General features: G+C 48.2%; 2 protein-coding genes across 3 annotated transcripts in view; one reads left to right on the top strand and one right to left on the bottom strand.

Annotated features, from left to right (window-relative positions):
- Positions 1-1682: 1682 nt before the first annotated feature.
- CTXN2 (cortexin 2) lies at positions 1683-6599 on the bottom strand. 2 transcript variants are annotated; one of them, XM_077318153.1, is made up of 3 exons: positions 6174-6599; positions 3284-3334; positions 1683-2130 (listed from the first exon to the last, which is right to left on the bottom strand). In XM_077318153.1, the coding sequence occupies exon 3, from the start codon at positions 2080-2082 to the stop codon at positions 1837-1839; it is 246 nt and encodes an 81-aa protein (XP_077174268.1). In that variant the 5' UTR covers positions 2083-2130; positions 3284-3334; positions 6174-6599; the 3' UTR covers positions 1683-1836. The 2 variants fall into 2 exon arrangements, with proteins under 2 accessions (XP_077174268.1, XP_077174269.1); XM_077318154.1 differs by lacking the exon at positions 6174-6599 and adding an exon at positions 6024-6145.
- Positions 6600-8788: 2189 nt separating this feature from the next.
- MYEF2 (myelin expression factor 2) overlaps positions 8789-23094 on the top strand; it is a 23463-nt gene continuing 9157 nt past the window's right edge. The window contains exons 1-10 of the mRNA XM_077318155.1: positions 8789-9177; positions 13721-13950; positions 15196-15248; positions 16588-16595; positions 16913-17006; positions 17934-18125; positions 19779-19932; positions 21511-21560; positions 22242-22305; positions 22471-22572. Of these exons, the coding sequence (XP_077174270.1) occupies positions 8804-9177; positions 13721-13950; positions 15196-15248; positions 16588-16595; positions 16913-17006; positions 17934-18125; positions 19779-19932; positions 21511-21560; positions 22242-22305; positions 22471-22572 (1321 nt within the window). The 5' untranslated portion in view covers positions 8789-8803. The remainder of the gene's footprint in view (positions 9178-13720; positions 13951-15195; positions 15249-16587; positions 16596-16912; positions 17007-17933; positions 18126-19778; positions 19933-21510; positions 21561-22241; positions 22306-22470; positions 22573-23094) is intronic.

The raw sequence follows: 23094 nt of genomic DNA, 5'->3' as shown, positions 1-23094 counted from the left end.
GCAATCAAATGACTGTCAAATATTGTCATTCTTGCTTTCCCCGCTGGAGTTAAGAGGTGACCTTGAAGAGCAATTTGTCACAGTCTCTTTGCGCCTTCGTAGAGATGTGCCGCATGGCTGGATCGTGGCAGAGTGGATCTTAGTGCTTTTCTTAGATAAAGCCCCCAACTGGTCCCTCGTGGTTGCTTCAAGAAGTCTTACAGGATGCATAAAAGCTGGATTTATGTGGCAGTGCCTGATCAGTGTAACTTTAGCTACAAACAGAACCTGTTGCATTAGCATTTCCTCCATTCGACTGGCTTGGCTTCTCCGATGATCCCATGTTACTGGTTACACTCAAACTGCCTCCAAAGTCCACTCCCTCTCCCCTCCGTTACATTATTGATGTGAAAGCATCTTATGCCATAGCCATGGGGAAAATCTTTAAGATACGCAACCAAAATGCAGTGGAAGCCCATTACAGAAGTAATCGTCGCCTTGCAAGATTTAAAGGACAGGGGGACGCATCCAGGAGGCCTGACAGGAGGTGTGTACTTCACTAGTGATCCATGCTCTGCATGAAGAAGAAGAAGAAGAAGAAGAAGAAGAAGAAGAAGAAGAAGAAGAAGAAGAAGAAGAAGAAGAAGAAGAAGAAGAAGAAGAAGAAGAAGAAGAAGAAGAAGAAGAGTTGGTTCTTATATGCTGCTTTTCCCTACCCGAAGGAGGCTCAAAGCGGCTTACAGTCGCCTTCCCTTTCCTCTCCCCACAACAGACACCCTGTGGGGTGGGTGAGGCTGCGAGAGCCCTGATATCACTGCTCGGTCAGAACATCTTCATCAGTGCTGCGGGGAGCCCAAGGTCACCCAGCTGGCTGCATGTGGGGGAGCGCAGAATCGAACCTGGCTTGCCAGATTAGAAGTCCGCACTCCTAACCACTACACCAAACTGGCTCTCTACACCAAACTGACACGGCTGCTGGTAGCAAGCGTAATGCTCCAGGATTGCACTGTGAAATCTCTGCCATTTTTTTTTATTATTTCACAACCTTTAAAACCAAGGGTTTTGAAACCAGAGAGAAAAGTTCAGTCTGAACACTGACGGAACAGTGCGTAGAATGAATTGAAGACACCACTTTCAATGCTGTGTTCCAAAAATGATTAGATACATTAGAATCACAAGTGCATGTATCATACTTGAGTTATGATAAACCTAGCGAGCCTGGTTTACCGCAAGCTGAAAATGTTATGAGTACTTAACGCAATACCATTGTGTTGGCAAAACTGTGGAGCTTTGATGCTTGATGTTTTCACCTACAACAATCCAGTTCTTGCAACCTTAGGGGAGACTTTCTCCAGGATCGTTCGCCACCCCTTTTCCCCCACTGACCAACCAGGTTATGTATTCAAATTCCTTGGCGTGGAAACTTTTGTGTGTGTGTGTGACGTATTAAGCCTGACTCATGGCAGCCCAACAAATTAGTCAATTTACATTTCCCTGTGATCTGTATTTGTCTTGGAGACCAGTGCAGCACTCTTGTTTGGTTTGCCGCCATCTTTGACGCGACTCTATTCACATCTAATTTAGAAATTGGCATAACGAGTGAAGTTCTTCCTCTGGGATTATTTCTTTAAAAGAAAATCTGTGCTATTTTTTTTTTTTTAATAGAAAAACCCAAGCAAATGCTGCATGGAAATGCTTTTACGAGTCTAAAAGAAAGATTTATTTAACAAAAAGAGATGCCATCACCGGGTCTTTAAAACCCACGCATCTGTTACAAAGGCCTCCTTAGCCAGATTCCCCCCCTCCCCCACAATGAAAAGCATCAAAATTAAGGCAGGGTCTTCCTTGACGGGTTTTTCATGCAAGTGCATATTCAAACGTCCCCTTGTCCAGCCCTTCCACCTCGTCCTCCCAGGTGGAAGACGGCATACTGCTGTAAGGGTCCAGAAGGATTTTGAAGCATCTGATAATCAGAAGTCCCAAGAAGACGCACAGAATCCCCACGAAGGCAAAGCCGGTTTTTTGCTCCAGAGTCAGGGGAAAGGTGGACACCTCGTTGACGCTCATGGTCACCGTCCCGTTGTTGCAGTAGCTACTGCTCATCTCGGGGTTTCACATCATGGCGGGCCTTCGGGATTTTCACTTCTTTGCCTGTGCATAGAAAGGGGAGGCGTTGTCCACTGGGTTAAAAAAAACAAACAAACGAAAACAAAACTCGCTACACTAGCTTCAGAAGACCAATGGCCAAAAGAATTAGAATCCCAAAGGCACCTTAGTCTCCTGAATTAAAGGTAAAGGTATCCCCTGTGCAAGCACCGGGCCATGTCTGACCCTTGGGGTGACGCCCTCCAGCGTTTTCATGGCAGACTCAATACAGGGTGGTTTGCCAGTGCCTTCCCCAGTCATTACCGTTTACCCCCCAGCAAGCTGGGTACTCATTTCACCGACCTCGGAAGGACGGAAGGCTGAGTCGACCTTGAGCCGGCTGCTGGGATCGAACTCCCAGCCTCATGGGCAGACCGCTTCAGACAGCATTTCTGCCGCTTACCACTCATTAATGCGAATGCTACCTCTAGCTATGCATTGATAGCTTCACATTCTGGCCATTCGGAACAGATGAGACCGCATGCACTAAACCAAACCAGACCAATCTCTTCCTTGTGTCCCCTGACTCAGGGCTTGCCATTTCATCCTGTAGGGAAGGGTAAACGGTATTACAGGAAGTGCGGCTGACGTAAGGCACACTGCCAGCCTAATCCATGACAGAGAAACGCTCTGCTCCATGCATTGCAACGTGCTTAGACCGGAGAACCGATTCTCCATCCTCAAGGTGACTTTGGGTTTCTTGGAAGGCAGCCTCCTCTCCTATCGCACAGCAGGCTGGCTTTGGAAATGGCAAGACTTTCGGAAGTAGTTTGTTCACTGCCGTGCAAAACGGGATGCTGCACGAGACGGACGGCCGGGCTGGTTCACTAGGGCGGGTGCCATGGCCTGCTGCTTGGGTTTTAATAAGTCAGTGGCTCTTTGGATCCCATTAATCACCTTAATCCACTAATTAAATCGGCAACTGCTCGGAATTAACTTGCTGAATTTTTGATGCTAATCGTTTCCAGTGTATTATCCTAATGAGGAATGGAAAACAAGATATTACAGAAGGGCCTTCTAACAATGCCGGGCAGCTAAGAGTAATTGCGGTTCTTATGCTGAATCATCGGGCGAGTCATAAAACATATTCCTTTAGAAATGAGCCACAAAGGAAGCGGGACTGGTCAAATCACAAAGGAAATAGGGGATAAAAATCTACCTGGTGTTTTCAAGTAAGGCACACTTCCAGGCGTTTCTGAAGCTGGAACAGCTGTAGGAAAGAGTAAAAAGAAAAAAAAAGCTGGATATTTCTGCAGCGGTACAAGAACATGCATGTTGAATTGCATCGGGTCTCTCCCACAAGAGAATGAGACAGCCAGTCGAATGTTTTTCACATTTTAAAGTCAGACGACGCAAAAGGGCAGCGAACAAGATACACAAGGAGGCATCTCAGAAAACCAGCGTGGTGTATAGTCAAGAGTGGTGGACCCCCCGCTCCTCCACATGAGAGCCTGCTGGATGACTTTGGGCCATCCACAGTTCTCTCAGAGCTCTCTCTGCTCCACTAAGGTGCCTGTTGTGGGGAGAGGAAGGGAAGGCAATTTGTGTGCTGCACAACAAGACTCCTGCTGGACCAGACCGAGGCCCCATGGAGACCAGCATCCTGTTTTCTACAGAAGCTAACCAGATGCCTCTGGGAAGCCCAGAAGCTTCAACACACGTTGCCCCCAACAAATTACGTCCTCTCTGTACCTCCAAGCTAACTTGCGGGGGGCCACTGAAAAGCCATGTACTCCATAAAGCTCCTAGACCCTGTTTAAACGGACACGATTGATTCCAAATCCTCTCTCCCATCTCTCCCAAAGAAGATGTCTTTACTGCATCCAACTATCATTTTATCTTCACAAAGGATAGCATTACGGGCTTCTTGTCTGGCGTTGGTCCTGGCCCCCCGATATTCAGCGGTAGATTGCCCCTGTAGCCCAAGTTTCTGTTTCACCGTCATGGATAAAAGCAGTTGACAGACCTATCCCCTGTGAATTTGCCTGCTTTAAACATCTTCCAAATCAGTGGCCAAGTCTTGTGGCAAAGATCCCAGAAAACCAGAGAAACAAACTTGGAGTGCTTTTAAGGCCTGCCTCATCTTTATCAGGGGACCTGTGTAGCTATTTCAGCAGGTACTTCCTTATCAGTCTGAGGACCCAAGCTAGGAGTTTCATGTCCACCAGGCATGCAGGGACCGGATATGAATCAGGATCGTGGCATGAAGGGATGGCCAGATCCTATGTTTTATCCATTGAGGCATTTCTCTAAGGGGGGGGGGAACCCTTATGGGAACAAGATTAAAACGCAAGGAATAAATTTCATCCTAACTACCATCATATTTCATCATGAAAGACTAGGCTGGGAATGAGACCATGTGACTGTAAGGGGCAGAATTTACTACTGTTCCCCTTGTTCCAGTTTACCTGCACATGAAGCCTTTCTTCAAAATCAATCCAGACCTTTCAGAGAATCAAGAAAGAGAGGTATACACTATTTGCCTTGGCCAAGGGACTGTAATATCTGCTGGAAAACGTCTGCTTCAAAATCTCAGGAGCCAGAGGCCCAGCACTTTCTGCTATATTTTCTGTAATATAAAGACTTCCCTACCTCGTGTGGGTGTTGCAAGAAAGTCTGCGGTGATGTGTGCGAAATACTTTGAGCATTAAGAACATGCGCCATATATATTATTGCTGCTACTATTGATGCTGCTATTGCACATTTTATTTCTCATTTCTCACTGGCCTGATCCAGGGTGAGTCTCTTCCCCACATAATTTTGTTGCGGGAAACAATCTGTTCACGTTTGCTATTTGTGTGTCTATGCAACTTCCCATAATTAAATGAAATCAGGAGGACGATATGGGCCTGCTCCAATAACAGCTGCGCAGCCACAATCAACACTGCCACGGATGCACCGTGACCAGCCGCTTTTCTGGGAGAATGCAATATTCCAGCAACCCAAAATGCTGTCCGAAGCCGAGATGGCCAGGTTTCCAGGTCGGTTAGTTCTTAAAAGGCTTTTCTCATGCAGAAGACTTATGATTCCTCCCCCTCTCCTACCAACGTTATCAGAATTCTGAGCAGGGAGATGTAATATGAGGCATGGTTGAGCGTGGACAGCCATCTTGAAGAGCAGGCCTCCAAAGAAACTTCTGTCAGGATGCTGCTGGGACACGTCAAGCTGCCTCATACCACGCCAAAGCATATCTTCAGTCCATCCAAGTGGGAATTGTCAGCTCAGACAATCAACCTTCTCCATGGTCTCAGGGCGGAGGTCTTTCCCATCACCTTACACCTGGTCCTTTGCAACTGGAGATGCCAGGGATTGAACCTGGGACCTCTGCCACTGAGCCATGCCCCACCTGCCTCTCCCCCCACCTCTGATTTTCAGATACAGCAGGTTGCAATTCCTCTCACCCCCCTCAAAACCTCCCCTCCCCTGGGGAGAGCAGCAGGACGGGCCCGGAGCAACTCTACATTGGGACGGCACCCTCCAAAGCCCCCGTTCTCCGTGGGCCAGCGGGCGATCCACGAGGCTTGTGTGTGCTGACTCCACGGGCGCACCCTGGGGAGGCAGGCAGGGGCCCGTGAGCAGGCTCCATTTCCCTGGGAGCACCAGCAGGACGCCTGCATCGCTGGGGCCACTCTCCCTCGGCTAGCTGGCTCTCTGCGGACGGGCGCTGTCCAGATCAGCCGGGCGCCGGCAGGAGCCTCTGGGGCTGCCTCCCTGCAATCAGCCGGCGGTCGGCCCAGCAGCCCCCTGCGGAGGCCGAGGCTCGCAGGCCCGCCGCTCTCCCGACCCGCTCAGCCGGCCGCCGCCAGAGCCACCCGGGCCAAGGTCACCCCCTCCGCCTCTCCCGAGCGCGCCCACCCGCCCGGCTCCGCCGCTGCGCTCCTCTCCCCTCCCCAGGCGACCTGTGGCTCTCGCGGAGCACGCGGCGCCCGGGCTGGCGGCTACCACGATCCGGGCGAGGCCGCCGCCGGCCGAGGGGCAGCGCCTGCTCCCGGGGAGACCCCGCTCGGCCGTCGGGCACGGCGCGCTCCCACCCCGCGGCGGCTCCCCACCTGGCCTGCTGGGGCGGAGCTGGCGGGTCCGGGAGGCGGCGCGGAGCCGAGCGACGGAGCCGCAGCAACAGCGGCAGCAGCAGCAGGTTGCCCCCAGGCGCGGCAGTGGCGGCGGCGGCGGCGGCGGGGCGAGGCTGCAAGTGCATGCGGCGCACGGGCGAGGCCGGCGAGGGGCTGAGCGCGCAGGCCCCTCCGCCCAAGCGCCCAGCTCCGCCGCGCTGGCCAATGCGAGCCCCCGACCCGGCGGGATGTGGGTGGCGCCCCCCGCACAAGGCGCTCCTGCCTGCCTGCCTGGCCGGAATGGCCAGAGAGCAAGAGCGGCGCGTCCAGCGCGGCTGGTGGCCAAGCGGCGGGCTGGAGACGAAGCAGCGGGCGAAGCTGGCCATGTCGAGCGGCGCATCACGCCCGGGCCTGCTGGAGAAAGGCCAGCCGCTCTGCTGTGGATCCCCCTTGGGGATCGCTTTCCCGCGGCCGTTGCTGTGCTGGGTGCTTGCCCACGCCCCAAAGGACCGCGGCCTCAATCCGCCCCAGAGGCCGCTCGCAAGTGGATCTGGCCCTTTCGCCCAGGGAAACCCAGCTGCGGCATCTGCGGGTGGGTGTCGTTTGGTGTGCGTGGGAAAGTGCCTTGGAGAGAGGAAGGACATCAAGGCCATAGAGTCCCCCCGTCAAAAGTGGCCATTTTCTCCAGGTGAACGGCTCTCTTGCCGAGATCAGTTGTAATCCCAGGAGAACTCCAGCCACCCTCTGGAGGCTGGCAACTTTAGGTATCCCTTAGCTCCCTAGGTAGGTAATGCTGAATACGAGCTAACTGGGAGTCTAGTAATCTCAGGAAGACTGGATTAGAGCCCAGCTTCTTAACATGCAACCTTTTTTTCTTTTTGGTAAGGAGACCATTCAATCTTACTTCCTCCGCCTGCATTCTGAAGTAGTCATGGCACAGGAGCCCTGTAACTTTTTCTAGACTTTATGGACGGCCCCTTAATTTCCCAAAGGATGGCATCGGAAGTGAATTGAAGCTAGAGAGGGGGGGGGGGGAAACAAAGATGAAGAAAATGTTTATTTTCCTAAAAAGAAGGAAAGGAAGACTGATGACAGCATCCAATTGCAAGGGGAGTATTGAGCTTGTGCTTTGGTGGTTGTTTCTTTTTTTCTCAAGACTGCTTTGAGAAATTGCCTTAGAAGAGAATACAAACTGTAAAGGAAATGCGGAAATGACAGCGAAGATGGCTAGAAACAATTTGTGGCACAGCTGCAGGCATGCCTCTCCGCAGCAAGCGTGCCATGGATTTCAGCTCTGAATTTATTAGTCTGCTGGTGTGCTGCTTCCGGAAGGGTTCTGCCAATGAATGATGTGGTGGAACTGGCCTCCTTCAGACCCTATTCTGCCCCGCACACTCCAGTGAAACCGCTCTCTCTCTCAGCTAACCACTGACCCTCACTCCCAGCTTCCCTTTTGAGTCTTAAAAGTGCCACTGGATTGAAACTTTAATTCAAAGGGTCCAGTTCAATTATAGTATCTAGAGCAGGGATGACCAAACTGTGGCTCTCCAGATGTCCATGGACAATTACTATGAGCCCCTGGCTGAGGACATCTGGAGAGTCACAGTTTGGCCACTCTTGATCTAGAGAACTGGCTATGCAAGCACACTTCTTCAGATGCAGTGCTTGCACATGAAAGCTCATACCTTGAATAAAATTTTGTTGGTTTTTAAAGGTGCCACTGGACTCAAACATTGTTTTGCTGCTTCAAACCAACACAGCTCCTCTCCTTGAATCCTCCTTAAATTAAGCAAGATTTGTCACTGTTCGCAGAATCACCAGGATCTTTATTGTTTTGGAGATCCCAAATACTTGACAAGAGACAAATCGCAAAATGTGTAACCTCCTTTATGAGGAAATGTCCCCCAAGTGAGGTTTGAAATGAGCATTTTAACAAGTGTCCTCCATTTGAACAGGAGAGGAGCTTTCTTGAGATCTTCAGATCTGAAAAGAGCAGGGGGCCATGAGCACCTTTGAGACTAACAGAATCTGTGGCAGGGCAGGCGCTCATCCAAAGCAGCAAGCAGTGATTTTTGAAAGCCCTGCCCCAAATTCGGTTCCTCTGTGCCAATTCTGCACACTCTGGATAATGCACTTTCAATGTGCTTTTGCCATTGGATTTTCCCGTGCGGAACAAGGAAAATCTCCTTCCGCCGTGCATTGAAAGTGCATTACCTAACGCGTGCCGCTTTCCTTTTGCCATCCACTAACGTAAAATGCACGACGCCACATCTAACGCTGGAAAAGCTTAGACTTTATTTTTCATGTCTTTAAAAATATAGGGGACTGCTGACACGACGATTTGTATTCCGTGGCAATTTGGCCACGGGGCTATGGTTTATTTCCAAGGCTGCCGTTTTCCACTTCCCAAAATTTCTTCGACAGCCTGGCTTCACCAGGCCGCACCCTGCCAGGGGGAGCCCATCCCACCTCTCCACCCGGGGCCCATTATGCACAAACTGGACGGCGTGGGGCGGGAAAAAAAATGAAAGGGCATAGTGGAAATCTACATTGCATTTGAATGCCTTTTAGATTTCCACCCTGCCCGTTCGATTCTTCCGCCCCGCACCGTTATACCCCCGGGAAAGCGCATGCGCCCGGGCCTGGAGGCCGCCGGTCGCCATGGCGACGCGGGCCGTTTCCTCGGCGGCGGAAAGCCGTCCCCGGCCGCCACTTCTCGCGAGAGGCGGGCGGGATCCCGGCGCGGAGCCCAGAGGCCGAGGCGCTCGCGGAGGGCCCTTTTCAAAACCCGGCGAGAGGAAATGGCGGAGAACGACAAGTTCGAGGCCGCGGCGCCGTTGGGGGGCGGCGGCGGCGAGGAGGAGGCGGCTGCGGCGGCGGCCTCCGACAACCACCACGAGCGAGAGCAGCAGGAGGAGGCGGCCGGAGGAGCAGCGGCGGCGGCGGCCATGCCTGAGAGCGGCGGCGGCGGCGGCGACGGCAGCAGCGCCAATGGCGTCAAAATGTGTGTGCGCGGAGGGGGCGTGGGGGGGGGAAGGAGCCCCTCCGCCTCTTGCTGCGCGGCCCCGGCTGAGCCAGGAGAGTTGGGGGGTGAGGGGTGGGGGGGGGGTGGGGAGACGTCTGTCCTCGTCCCGCCCCCCGGAGGAGGCTGGGGCGGCCCTCCCCAAGGCGAGCCTCAGGGTGGGTTATAGAAGGCTAATCCTGGCAGTGAGAGCGCTGAGCCCACCGGGAAGGGCGGGCTACAAAAGAGAGGGGAGGCGGAGTGGCAGTGATTATCATCATCATCATTATTATTATTGGTATTGGTATTGGTTTAAGGTTGATCCTGGCAGTGAGAGCGCTGAGCCCACGGGGAAGGGCGGGCTACAAAAGAGAGGGGAGGCGGAGTGGCACTGATTATCATCATCATCATCATCATCATTATTGGTATTGGTTTAAGGTTAATCCTGGCAGTGATAACGTTGAGCCCACAGAGAAGGGCGGGCTACAAAAGAGGGGAGGCGGAGTGGCAGTGATTTTATTATTATTATTATTATTATTATTATTATTATTATTATTATTGGCATTGGCATTGGTTTAAGGTTAATCCTGGCAGTGATAACGCTGAGCCCACAGGGAAGGGTGGGCTACAAAAGAGGGGAGGTGGAGTGGCAGTGATTTTATTATTATTATTATTATTATTATTATTATTATTATTATTATTATTATTATTATTGGCATTGGTTTAAGGTTAATCCTGGCAGTGATAACCCTGAGCCCACAGGGAAGGGCGGGCTACAAAAGAGAGGGGAGGCGGAGTGGCAATGATTGTATTATTATTATTATTATTATTATTATTATTATTATTGGCATTGGCATTGGTTTAAGGTTAATCCTGGCAGTGATAACGCTGAGCCCACAGGGAAGGGTGGGCTACAAAAGAGGGGAGGTGGAGTGGCAGTGATTTTATTATTATTATTATTATTATTATTATTATTATTATTATTATTATTATTATTATTATTATTGGCATTGGTTTAAGGTTAATCCTGGCAGTGATAACCCTGAGCCCACAGGGAAGGGCGGGCTACAAAAGAGAGGGGAGGCGGAGTGGCAATGATTGTATTATTATTATTATTATTATTATTATTATTATTATTATTATTATTATTATTATTATTATAGGATGCTTTAGGATGCTTTGGGCTGATCCTGCGTAGAGCAGGGGGTTGGACTAGATGGCCCGAATGGCCCCTTCCAACTCTATGATTCGATGATGATGATGATGATTTTGATACTGATATTGGTATTGGTTTAAGGTTAATCCTGGCAGTGAGAGTGCTGAACCCACAGGGTATAAAAAACAAGCTTGTGTTTATATTCATAGGATCATAGATTATATTGAAATATTATTATATTAGCAGAGGACTAGTAGAGAGTCTTCTGGTGGCACCGCTTAAGTCAGTTATTCCCTGATGGTTGTCACTGGTCATGAGGCCCAAGGCACGAATACTTATCATTGTGAACTGTGTGTTCACTTATTATATTTATATATATTTGTATTCTGCCTGGTGTTTGGAAACCATAGGGCAGTCTTTCTCAACTCTTTTTTTTAACCCTTGAGAACCGCTGAACCTTTCTTCCTGCTAACATTCCCACAAAGCAAGACTGAGAGACTGGCGTGAGAGTGCCCCGCAGTTTCTCCTTGGCTCTGATATATGAACCCGGGTCTCCTTTGGGCCTTGTCTAGAACAGATAAGCCCAGGAACAGAGGATTCCAATGGCAAGAACAGAGCATAACGTTCATCGGGGTGGTAACAGTCGACTTCAACTTAACTTGGAAGCATTGAGCATTGACAAGAGAGGAGGCAGCCATGGACTTGTGCAGGGGTAGTCAACCTGTGATCCTCCAGAAGTCCATGGACTACAATTCCCATGAGCCCCTGCCAGTGTCTGCAGGAGAACATGGTGCTCGTATACTAGCATTGGGGTGGGGGTTAGATAGTCTGGTTGGGCACTCTGCAGAGTCTCTGGTTTGCACATGGAACTCTAGCATGATAATTGTACTCCATGGGCATCTGGAAAGCTGCAGTTTGGCTATAGGGCTCAAGCTTCTTGGCATTCAGTTCAGTAATTTATAAAAAGTTTCTCTCTTTTGGGAGAATGGAAGTGAATGGCGATAGCTGTCAGAATACTCAGAATATGTTTTAAAAATGAAGTGCTACAAATGTAAAGGTGAGGGTACAGAAAGTGGTTTCTCACAGTCCAGGTGTTCCCATGTTGAGCATTAAGCTCTTCCTTTGGGAAAACAATTTGGTGGGTTTTTGTTTTGTTTTGCTCACAAAAAGCGCTGTCCTAAGCAACAGTGATGCCTTTCTAAATCCCGTGACTTCCTTGCACTCGGAATGATGGTTCTAGAGGAATAACTAAGAATAACCAGCATAAGGATAAGGTGTTTTTTGGGTTCGGGTATATTGGACCACAAACAAATTTCCTGTTTGATGAGATGCAGGTATTCGTATTCAGATCTAGAAGTCCTAGTGACAGTGACCCACGAAATGGTCGTCTAAAGGTTGGATTACTGTAACTCACTCTTTGCAGGACTACCCTTGGCCCTGACCCAGAGATTACAGCTGGTGCAGACTGCAGTGAGATGGGCCTATCTTTGACCTCCCGTCCAGCCGCTGCATTGACTACCAGTGGACTTCTGAATGAGGTTCAGGGTTCTGTTACTGACCTTTAAGACCCTATGCAGTCTGGACCCTGTGTACTGTGCATCATATCCGACTCACAGCAATTTGTCGGTGGTCTCTGGCCCTAAAGACATTTGCCTGGCCTCAACCAGAGCCAGGGCCTTTTTGGAATGAGTTGCCGGCTGAAATCTGGACCCTGACAGAGGAGTCAAAGTTCCGCAGGGCCCATAAAAAGACCAGCCCAATACACTGAAGCCCAGTAATGTTTTGTTTTGTCCCCAAATTCTACTGGTGCTGGGCTGGTCTTGCAGAAATGCCCCTAACCGTCACTTTCACTGCAGAGATTCTCTGGGGCATTCTGCTGGGCTTGTACTGGGGCCAAGGGACCAAGCCCTATGAAGATAGGTTGAGGGACTTGGGAATGTTCAGCCTGGAGAAAAGGAGGCTGAGAGGGGACATGATAGCCCTCTTTAAGTATTTGAAAGGTTGTCACTTGGAGGGGGGCAGGAGGCTGTTTCTGTTGGCTGCAGAGGAGAGGACACGCAGTAATGGGTTTAAACCACAAGTACAACGATCTAGGCTAGATATCGGGAAAAGATTTTCACAGTCAGAGTAGTTCAGCAGTGGAATAGGCTGCCTAAGGAGGTGGTGAGCTCCCCCTCACTTGGCAGTCTTCAAGCAAAGGTTGGATACACACTTTTCTTGGATGCTTTAGGATGCTTAGGGCTGATCCTGCGTTGAGCAGGGGGTTGGACTAGATGGCCTGTATTGCCCATTCCAACTCTATGATTCTACTGCTGCCTGCCTGTTTTCCCGATTGGAAACAGTGGGGGATGGGGCATCTTCTTTGGATGGCCATAGAACTGGACCCCGTGGTTTAATCTTTTTGGAACATGGGGGGTTCCTTTGAGGAGAGGCTTCGGCAGCCATGCTGCATATTTTGTGCCTCTACCTCATCCCTCACCTCAGCGGTCCAATAGATGTTGACCTCAATCAAATGCTTGGCGGAGGAGCTTCATTTTGCAGGCCCTGCAGAACTGTGGTAGCTCTGACAGGGCCCAGATCCCTTCTGGGAGCTCGTTCCACCAGATGAAGGCCAGGACGGAGAGTGGCTTGGCCATGGTTGAGGCCAGACATGCTTCCCTGGGGCCAGAGATTACGAGCCAGTTAGCATTGGCTGAGCTTAGTGCTCTTTGAGGGGTATAGGCAGTGAGGAGGTCTCTCAGGTACTAGACCCAAACTGCATATGGCCTTAAAGGAGACTACCAAGACCTTAAACCCAATCCAGGATTCAACAGGTAGCCAGTGCAGTTGTTGGCGTATGGGCCAGATGTGGACCCTCCAAGGTGTTTCTTTGAGGACACTGGCTGCTGCATTCTGGACCAGTTGTAGCTTCTGGGTCAGGGATAAGGGTAGGCCTGCATAGATCGAGTTGCAGAGGTCCAGCCTCAAGGTGACCATTGCCTGGATCACTATGGCTTGGGAGCTGAATACAGAACAGAAAATCTATTTGGTATAGAAAATATATATTCAAAAAAATACCAGCAAGGTATTTTTTTTGGTGTGTGGGGGGGTAAGCCGAATGCGCATGCCTTGTGATAACCTGCTGACTTCGTATAAATTTAATGCTCAAAATACATCGGGACATGTGCTGTGCTAAACGTAGTCTCTTACGGCACTCACAGTCCCATTTCATGCCCATGGAAAACAGGCAGAGGTGCGTAGCCATAAATAAATAGCTTGAAGCTCCCGGAGAAGAGGGTGCATGGTGGTTGGTGTTCCTCCAGCCTTTGAATATTCCTAATGCTGAACTGCCATCATTGGAAGCGCAACAATAAGACCCTCACCCCTTTTTTTCCTTCTTCCAAAATGCAGGGAGAACGATGAATCCGTCAAAGATGAGCGGCCCCCCGGGAAGGAGAAGTATATTTCAAAGCCCAAGGCGATCCCGTCTCTGGGACACCGGAATCGCTTCCACCCCTATGCGAAGGAGAAGAGCGCGGGCACCGGAGAGAAGAAGGCGATTAACCGTAACCGGGTGTTCATTAGCAACATCCCCTATGACATGAAATGGCAGTCTATTAAAGACCTTATGCGAGAGAAAGGTAACTTGCTCCTCCTGGCCCGCTTCACACAGGAACGGGCCCAGCCAAAGCAATGCCCAAGAGCTGGTTTGTTTGTCCTCCACTTCTGCTTGACATATCTTTCCCCCCTCTTCCCCCACCCCCACCTCTCTTCCATTGGAGACATTTGCATTGTAGGCTAGGCCGGATAAGCGAATCAGATCTCCACAGCCTCCTTCCATTCTAGCGTAGACAGCCTGGAGCATATAAAGGGACCGTGTCATTTCTCGCTGTTAGTTCTGCCTAATAAGCCATACTTAGTGTGTTTTAAAAGCCTGAATGACCAAGGATGTTTCTTCCAAAAGACGTTTCTGTATTTTTCTTGGTAGGATCTGGCTGTGGAATGTCCCATTCTCTGTTTTGCATTGTCCTTTCTGCCACGATTGGTCTTTCTGGAGTTCTGTATCAAGCAGGTTTACTACCGTTGTAGTTTTGACAGAACTATTTGAATGCCCCAAACTCTTCTCTCTCTTTTTTTGCCATGGGCAGTGCCGGGGCGGGAGAAATCCCAATTCATGAATGTCAAAAGTTAGCTTTGTATTTAGCTTGGGAATAATGTGTTTTATTTTTTAAAAAAATAGATTGTTTTTAACAATCCTTCCATGCCTCTTTGGAGACTGGGCTTTTTAATCCAAGCAAAGGTGTACACTGTGCTTAGGTGTATCTGTTGTAAGGTGACGTGACTATTTGATTGGGTTTTATGTAATGAACCTTTAGAAAGTGTGTGGCTTGCTGTGAAATTTTCCTCCTTTTTTTTGACCTTTGTCAATTGGTTATTCTATTTGAAGTCAACCTCTTTTCCTATTTTGAAGCTACTCAGGTAGAAAGTCACCTTAAAACAGCTGTTGTGGGCAGGTGACAAACACCTTTTGCACCATGCTATTGTGGATGATCTAATTTGCTAGGTTGGAGGGACTTATTTGTAGAGCTGAACTTGTTCACCAACTATATCATACTGGCCAAAAAAAAAAACCCCACGATTTTGTCGCATGAATCAGGTTAACTCATGGTTGTTTTTCCTTTAGCTTTTGAGAATGTGGCTGTTGAATAATCCTGAAAATGAGCTAAATTCCCTAGCCCTTGACAGGAGGTCCGTTGGTCTGGTTTTGATTGTTGGTGAATAATAGGTGCTTCTTCGTAGAGTTGTTCACAGGGACACAGAAAAGCAAGTCACTGGTGTTTAAATGCATTGTCTCTTGGTATTTTCCCTTTGTATGTCTTATGTAGTTGGTGAGGTTACATACGTGGAGCTGTTTAAGGATGCAGAAGGAAAATCAAGGGTAAGTGCCGTGGGCAACGAATTGCAGAGGTTTAAATTCCCTCAGCAGTTTCCATATTTGTATAATTCTTGTACCAGTAATTTGGAAAGTAAGTTTCATTTTTATTTTTACATCGATATTCTTACAGACTTGAGGCTTCTGTATCAGACGCAGTTTGTTAATTTTCTCTCCCCTATGTATATACAAATCAGTCTAGCTGGATGACAAGGGAAAAGCTGTCTAAATGAGTGTTTCAACTAAATGGCATTTACCTAATTAATTTCAAACTTAGCAGCTCCTTTTAAGGGTTTCTGTTGTGTTCAGATGTGTCTGAAGGATTTGGAGCAGGGGGGGAAAGAACCCCCAATTACTGAACTGATCAATTGAGTGTAGCATTTTAATTGAAGGCTGAGTTATCCCAATACCCGTTGATGAGCCCGAAGGTGGCAGGGGGCTGCTTCTGGATTCTGGAACTTGTCTAGGTAAAAAACAAACAAACCCCAAATTGAATGGAAGGCGTTGGTGTTTAGGCAGGTGGATGCCGGCAATGAGGGAGTCGCTTCCGTGCCACGAATGTTAAAGCTGCTTTGTGTCTTTCTTCTTAAAAAGGTCAGACGTTCAAACTATTTTAAAGTCTGAGCCTGCCAGTGTGAACATGAGAAATGCAGGTTTGAATTGAACGTAAGCTATAAAACCTGTTGGGTGTGGGTTCCTCTTTCTCCCCTTTAAATAATTTTTTTGTTTAAATGCAATTTTGTTTTTGTTTTTTGGTCTGGCCTAGAGGGATGTGTTTTTTAAAATATAAATTTTTATATACCATCAGATTTGAACCGGTTGCTTTATGTTTGTTTGTTGTTAAAACAAATCAAAGGGTGATGGATTGATTAAATCAAACAAAAACCATTTGTTCTTAAATGTGTTAATATGGAGAGGGTGCCAGGTGAAGCAATCGTATTTACAGAAAACTTGAATGCTGCACTGCCATGTCATTGGCCACTGGTGCTCTTTGAAAACTCACTCAGATTTCCCCCGTTTAGTTAACGGTGGGGATCTGTGTAAACATTTTTACCTTCTACTTCTGTTTTGGCTCAAGGAAAACATAAAGAGTCGATAAGATTGAATAGCAACCATCTCTTGTTTTTAATGCTAGCATTGCTCTGTACTGTATAAAAAGTGGTAAGAGAAATTAATAAGTCTAATAAGTCAAAAACTGCTGCTCTTCCCACTCCAAAACTTCTAATCTTTGTTAATGTGGCTGAAAATGTGGCTGAAAACTTCAAAATATTTTACTATAATTTCATTTACTGACTGTTTTTTTCCCCCTTTTTCTCTATGTTGTTCAATCTTCCTGCGGATATAGGGCTGTGGGTAAGTTTCTTGTATTCTAGTTGTGTTGAAATATCTTTAAATACATTAAATGTAAGTTGTATTTATAGGTTTGTTTACTGAAAACATTCATTCATTCATTCATTCATTCATTCATTCATTCATTTCCGCTCTCCCTCAGGGCAATTTACCAAGAAACTCTACCTTTTTCTACCCTACCCTTCCTTATGCTTAAGGGCAGCTTGCAATTCGAGCTTAAAAAAATATTTTCAGTTAAAACCCAAATGAAAATCACAACCCCCTGACCCCTTGTCCCCTCCCTTAAAAAGCCGCTTCATTGCCAGTTCTCTTTCTTCCAGAGTGGTTGAATTCAAAGATGAAGAATTTGTAAAGAAAGCACTGGACACCATGAATAAATACGATCTTAATGGACGGCCACTGAACATCAAAGAGGTATGCATGTAGTTTTCCAACAGCATAATTCTAGAATATTAAGTTTCTTTTAAAGTAGGAGAACCTTCAGAGAGCTGTGAAATGCCTCCAGAGACATTTGAATGCGCGGAGCGGCAAAAAAAACCTGCTACAGCCCAAAGCCAGCATTAATATCAAAGGAACTGGTTCTCACTGGAAATCGCAGATATATCCAGTACTTCCTGCCCTTTTCACTAGTGATGGGCTGGCTCAGTAGGATGGATTTGCATAGAGAACATCCAAGACGTTTGTAGAATCAGCGCTTCCCATAACTCCAGAGTACTGCATTGATACAAATGGGATCAGAGACTTGCGCGTGCGCACACAACCGTATGCTTGTGTGCTCAACTGATTTTTCTGCCGGACTTAACTATATATCTCCATGATTGGACCTGTCGTTTGTACGAACAATGTGTTTCCATTCTTGAGGTACTTGATATATGACTTGTGTTGTGTTCTGGCAGCGGGTGTGGGTGTCTTTCCTCCCAGTGTTGTGTATTCTGTGAACCCTTCTGTCCCGGAGAGTTGTGTCTTCTACTTCTGTTAACCGATAACACCCAAGATCACTGAATTCAATTACTGTTTTGGAAGAACATGTTAGGCTGACAGATTTCTACTTGTCCGTAGGCTAGGTAACAACCTACGAAGTAGCAGTGCTCACTGTCTCAACCCTCATCCGAAAGGACCACCTCTAGAGGTGAGGGAGCTAGGTCTCCATGCACAACAAAGTACTTATTCCTTCTCCTGCCACTGATAAGGAGGCTAACTGCTCATTTCGGGGTCTTACGGATCTTTTAAAAAACAAAAAAAATCCCAGCAAGAGCTCTGTTCCTCTCTTTTCCTCTGGCTTTGCATTTCCACCAGCTGCTCTGCAGGATCTGATTGTGGCTCTCGTCGAATGTGTTGTAGGATCCGGATGGCGAGCACGCTCGCAGGGCGCTGCAGCGGGGGAGCGGACCGTTCTCGGGAGGACACGGCCCTGATATCACGCCCGGCCTGATGAACCTGCCACCTTCTATCCTTAACAACCCAAACATTCCTCCTGAGATTATCAGTAACCTGCAAGCTGGCCGGCTGGGGTCCACCATTTTTGTAGCCAACGTAAGTATATAGAATCATGAAGAAGAAGAAGAAGAGTTGGTTCTTATATGCCGCTTTTCCCTACCCGAAGGAGGCTCAAAGCGGCTTACAGTCGCCTCCCCATTCCTCTCCCCACAACAGACACCCTGTGGGGTGGGTGAGGCTGAGAGAGCCCTGATATTCCTGCTCGGTCAGAACAGTTTTATCAGTGCTGTGTTGAGCCCAAGGTCACTCAGCTGGTTGCATGTGGGGGAGTGCAGAATCGAACCCGGCATGCCAGATTAGAAGTCCGCACTCCTAACCACTACACCAAACTGGCACTACACCAAGTCGGAAGGGATGTCCTGGGCCATCTAGTCCAGCCCCCTGCACTATGCAGGACAGCCTTTCTCAACTTTTTTACCATTGAGAAACCCCTGAAACTAACTTCAGGCTTTGAGAAACCCCAGAAGTGGGCGCAGTTGTGCAGAATACGGTTGGGAAGCATCGCTGTACACATGCCCAGCCAGGCCCCCTCCCCTTCCCACCTTCTGCTGCAGATCAGCTCAGCTATCCTCGGAATTGACCTTCACGGAGAAAAAAAATAAACTTACACAGGTCCCATAAAAATCGAGTTACGACACTGTTCTTCAATAGCTTCTCTTTATCAGAAAAGCTTTTCCTTGGGCCTTCTTGCATGTATGACTGGTCTCTCTCTCCATAAACATTTTGCATTGTGCACTCCATCAATTTGTATTCTTTCATAGTTAGTGCTATTGAATCTGAGCATTTAATCCGTCAGCTTTCTTTTAGTGAAGGAATCTGTAGCCGAGTGGTGCCGTTTCTTCCGAAATTGCTTCTCCCCCATTTCTTACTGAATACGTTGGAAAGAAGAAAGTGGACATGATTTTGTGCAAGGATCCCCAGTGTACAGCTGTGGGTACCACGGTGTCCAGCTGTCACCTTTTTAGAAGGGGGTGGAGCCAGGTTGGACTTCTTTCCCACAGAGATTCTGGAGAGCTGATTGGCTGGGTGGATTTTTACAAAGTTCCTTCCGCAGTAGCTGCAGCACAGGGGTCTTCATCTTTGTTGTTGTAAGGGAGGATTTTATGGAGTTTTACTGTATTTCAGCAGGAGCCTCTTGTGGCGCAGAGTGGTAAGGCAGCAGACATGCAGTCTGAAAGCTCTGCCCATGAGGCTGGGAGTTCAATCCCAGCAGCCGGCTCAAGGTTGACTCAGCCTTCCATCCTTCCGAGGTTGGTAAAATGAGTACCCAGCTTGCTGGGGGGTAAACGGTCATGACTGGGGAAGGCACTGGCAAACCACCCCGTATTGAGTCTGCCATGAAAGCGCTAGAGGGCGTCACCCCAAGGGTCAGACATGACTCGGTGCTTGCACAGGGGATACCTTTACCTTTATTGTATTTCAACGTTTTATTGTTGTGGACCGCCGCAGGGCCATTGAGAGAACAGCGGTATATAAATTGAACAATAAATAAATCTGTGACTGCAGATAAGCTCTGTGTAAGCAAGAAAAATGTTTGTGAAAAAGTGTTGATTTTATTTATATGCTTATTTCTTATATTTACATAGCATTTGTTGTCGTTGACTTCTTTTTAAAGGCGTCACATTGATATAAGAATATGCTTGATTGACCCATGGAAGTTTTTTTTCTCCCATTCTCTTTTTTTTAAAGCTCGATTTCAAAGTTGGTTGGAAGAAATTAAAGGAGGTCTTCAGTATTGCTGGAACCGTAAAGCGTGCGGACATCAAAGAAGACAAAGACGGCAAGAGCCGAGGAATGGGAACGGTGACTTTTGAGCAGCCGATCGAAGCGGTTCAGGCAATATGTATCCTGATTGGTGTTTTGAGAGGGCCTCGCTAAAGGAGCGCATTATAATGTGGAGTCTGGTAAAAATTGGATGAGAAGAATGAGACACTGACTCTAGTCTTCAGTATATTTGACTTCTGGGGCTTGTTTTGGTGACACATGCAGAGCCAGCGTAGTGTCGTGGTTAAGAGCGATGGCTTCTAGTCTGGAGAACTGGGTTTGATTCCCCACTCCTCCTCCACATGCAGCCAGGTGGGTGAGCTTGAGCCGGTTGCAGTTCTCTTAGAGCTGTTCTCAGTGAGCAGTTCTGTCTGAGCTCTCAGCCCCACCTCCCTCACATGGTGTATGTTGTGGGGAGAGGAAGGTGATTGTAAACTCATTTGAGGCTCCTTTGCGTAGTGAAAAGTGGGATGCAAAAACCAACTCTTCTTGTGCAAAATATTGGGCCTGGCGCCATCTTAGTTAACACAGTTTCAGTGGCTTTAGCTGTAGCGTTGAAATGACATTGTAGAGGCCACTGCAGGCTCCTGCCTTCTGAAAAGTGGCACTTCATGCTCACCCTGGGGGATATTTGGTTGAAATAATTTCTTTTTTGACCTTGGTCTTTGGGCTGTTCCTTTGAGGAGTGATGGAAGCCTTTGGCCTATGCAGCTCGATCCCGTGGGAAATCGAAGTGATTAGTCCGCAGATGTTGCCGTTCAAGTGATTTCACACTTAATGTCTAGCCTCCCGAAGCACGGCTTCTCCGTAGTAAAGATAGATCTCCTGTAAACATGTTTGCGAATAACATACTTGACAGATGATGCATTTCATGTTAGGGGGTAACTTATCTGAAAGAGAGAACGTTTATAGTTGCTATAGGTGATTTGTGTTTTTATAGCGTGGAGGTGGGACAATTGTTAAGGAAAGCAGTTGGATGATCTGCAGTATGGATGAGACTGCTTTATACTGGATATACCGTATTTGCCGGCGTATAAGACGACTGGGCGTGTAAGATGACCCCCCAACATTTCCACTCAAAATATAGAGTTTGTTACATTACAGTACAGTACTATGGGCAGCTATGTCTATCCCAACTGAAGTGCACCCGGCGTATAGGACGACCCCCCCACTTGGAGGCATGTTTTTCAGGGGGGGAAAGTAGTCTTATACGCCAGCAAATACTGTATATATCAGGGTCAGTATTGTTTGCTCAGGGAGAGGGTTTTTTTCCCCTCACCTGCCACCCGATCCTTTCAGCTGGCGATGTCGGAGACTGTCCCTGGGACCTTCTGCGTGCCGAATGGATGCTGTGCCGCCAAGCTGTGACCCCTCCTGCTGAGACCTGTCGTGATTAGCTCATTGGTTGGACTGCTAATTTCGTAAATTCCTGCGTTCAAGGTGAACCGGCAGCCCTAGCTGCCATCTCACGAGGCATTCCCTCCTCTCACACCCAGACAGGAATGATTCTTCTACAAAGCCAGCTGCTCTGACTTGTGAATTTGGTTTCAGCTGGGCGACAGACAGCGCCAGTCCATTGCGCCGTTCGTGTCTTTCTTAGAAGTCTAGTCTTGGTTCTCTTCGTCTTAGCGACAGCGTTCCTTAACTCCCTCCTCAGCTATGTTCAACGGGCAGTTTCTTTTCGATAGACCGATGCACGTTAAAATGGTGAGTTTCTTTGCTTGGCACGCTTTCTTTGCCGCCTCTCCCGAGGCTTTGAAAGTAAAACGCAAAAACCCAGAGCATCAAAGCAGCACGCAACATTGGGTAGCTCTAAACTCATTTATTTATTTATTATATTTATATGCCGCCCTCCCCTGAGGCGCAGGGCGGTTTACATGGAACTGGAATAAAAACAGTAGAGATAGCATAGATTGAACAGGTAACTTAAATTGTAGTGAAAGAGTCACAACAGGAGAACAGTAACATAATGAAGCAAACATGGTGAGAACATCCAATTTTAACTGTATCCTACTGACGGCCCTGTAGGATGGGCAAGTGGGTGGGGGTTCTCGAGGGGGGCTCAGTGGCCATTAGGAAGTGATTGAATTCAGGTCAGCCTCAACCATGGATGCTTTAGGATGCTTAGGGCTGATCCTGCGTTGAGCAGGGGGTTGGACTAGATGGCCTGTATGGCCCCTTCCAACTCTATAATTCTAGGATTCTATGATTCAAAAGCCTGGCGGAAGAGCTCCCTTTTGCAGGCCTGTGGAACTGTTTAAGCTCCACTAGGGCTCTGATCTCCTCCGGGAGCTCGTACCACCAGTTGGGGAAACTTCTGCATTAAGCTCTGTGTTGTGGCCAGAGCGATCTGTGACCTCCTCCTAACAGCCTCTGACTTTCTGCTAGGATGATAAATCCGTCCCTCACGATGACTTCCGCGCGACGGACACCAAGACCCCACAGCTACCCCGTGAGTACGGATTTGTTTGCTCGGTTTTGTCTTCCTGTTTGTGCAGAGCTTGTTATCCGTGGTAGCTCTTCTACCCGCTTGCCTTTGGCTCTAAGTAGCCACAGAGCTGCTGGAACCAGCAGAAATGCCAACATCTTAGGGAGTTCTTTGGCTTTTTTTCCCCAGGTGGCCTTGGAGGCATCGGGATGGGGCTTGGACCTGGAGGACAGCCCATCAGTGCAACGCAGCTGAGCATGGGCGGTGGCATGGGAAACGTGGCTCCAGGAGGTCAGTGTCCGTTCTCCACCCAAACCTGCTCAAACAAAATCTCCCCCCCCCCCTTGGGGACTAGACTCTCAGGTAGAAATTGAAGGCCTGCATGGAATGATGGGAGGGCAGAACAAATAGGAAATGCCACCCCATCCCTAAGTCTCCCCCTCTCCCCTTTTTCATCTGTGTTCTGTGGCCTTGGAACATATTCAGACTTTATCAGACCAGGTTTTTTGTTTGCTTTTCTTTTGGTATGCTTATAAAGTCAGGCCTTTAAACCTACACAGGGAGTTCCTGCAGCTATTTTTCACAGTCAGAGTAGTTCAGCAGTGGAATAGGCTGCCTAAGGAGGTGGTGAGCTCCCCCTCGCTGGTAGTCTTCAAGCAAAGGTTGGATACACACTTTTCTTGGATGCTTTAGGATGCTTTGGGCTGATCCTGCGTTGAGCAGGGGGTTGGACTAGATGGCCTGTATGGCCCCTTCCAACTCTATGATTCTATGATTCTATGATTCTATGATTCTATGATTCTATGATTCTAT

Source organism: Paroedura picta, chromosome 18, assembly GCF_049243985.1.
Source record: "Paroedura picta isolate Pp20150507F chromosome 18, Ppicta_v3.0, whole genome shotgun sequence".
In the NCBI taxonomy this organism is placed as follows: domain Eukaryota; kingdom Metazoa; phylum Chordata; class Lepidosauria; order Squamata; family Gekkonidae; genus Paroedura; species Paroedura picta.
Note: the sequence above shows the minus strand (reverse complement) of the source record. Positions and strands in the feature narration are given on the sequence as shown.

What these genes read in the sequence shown, in the direction of transcription:
- CTXN2 (XM_077318153.1), bottom strand. Translation starts at nt 2,082, where the DNA reads ATGAGCAGTAGCTACTGCAACAACGGGACGGTGACCATGAGCGTCAAC.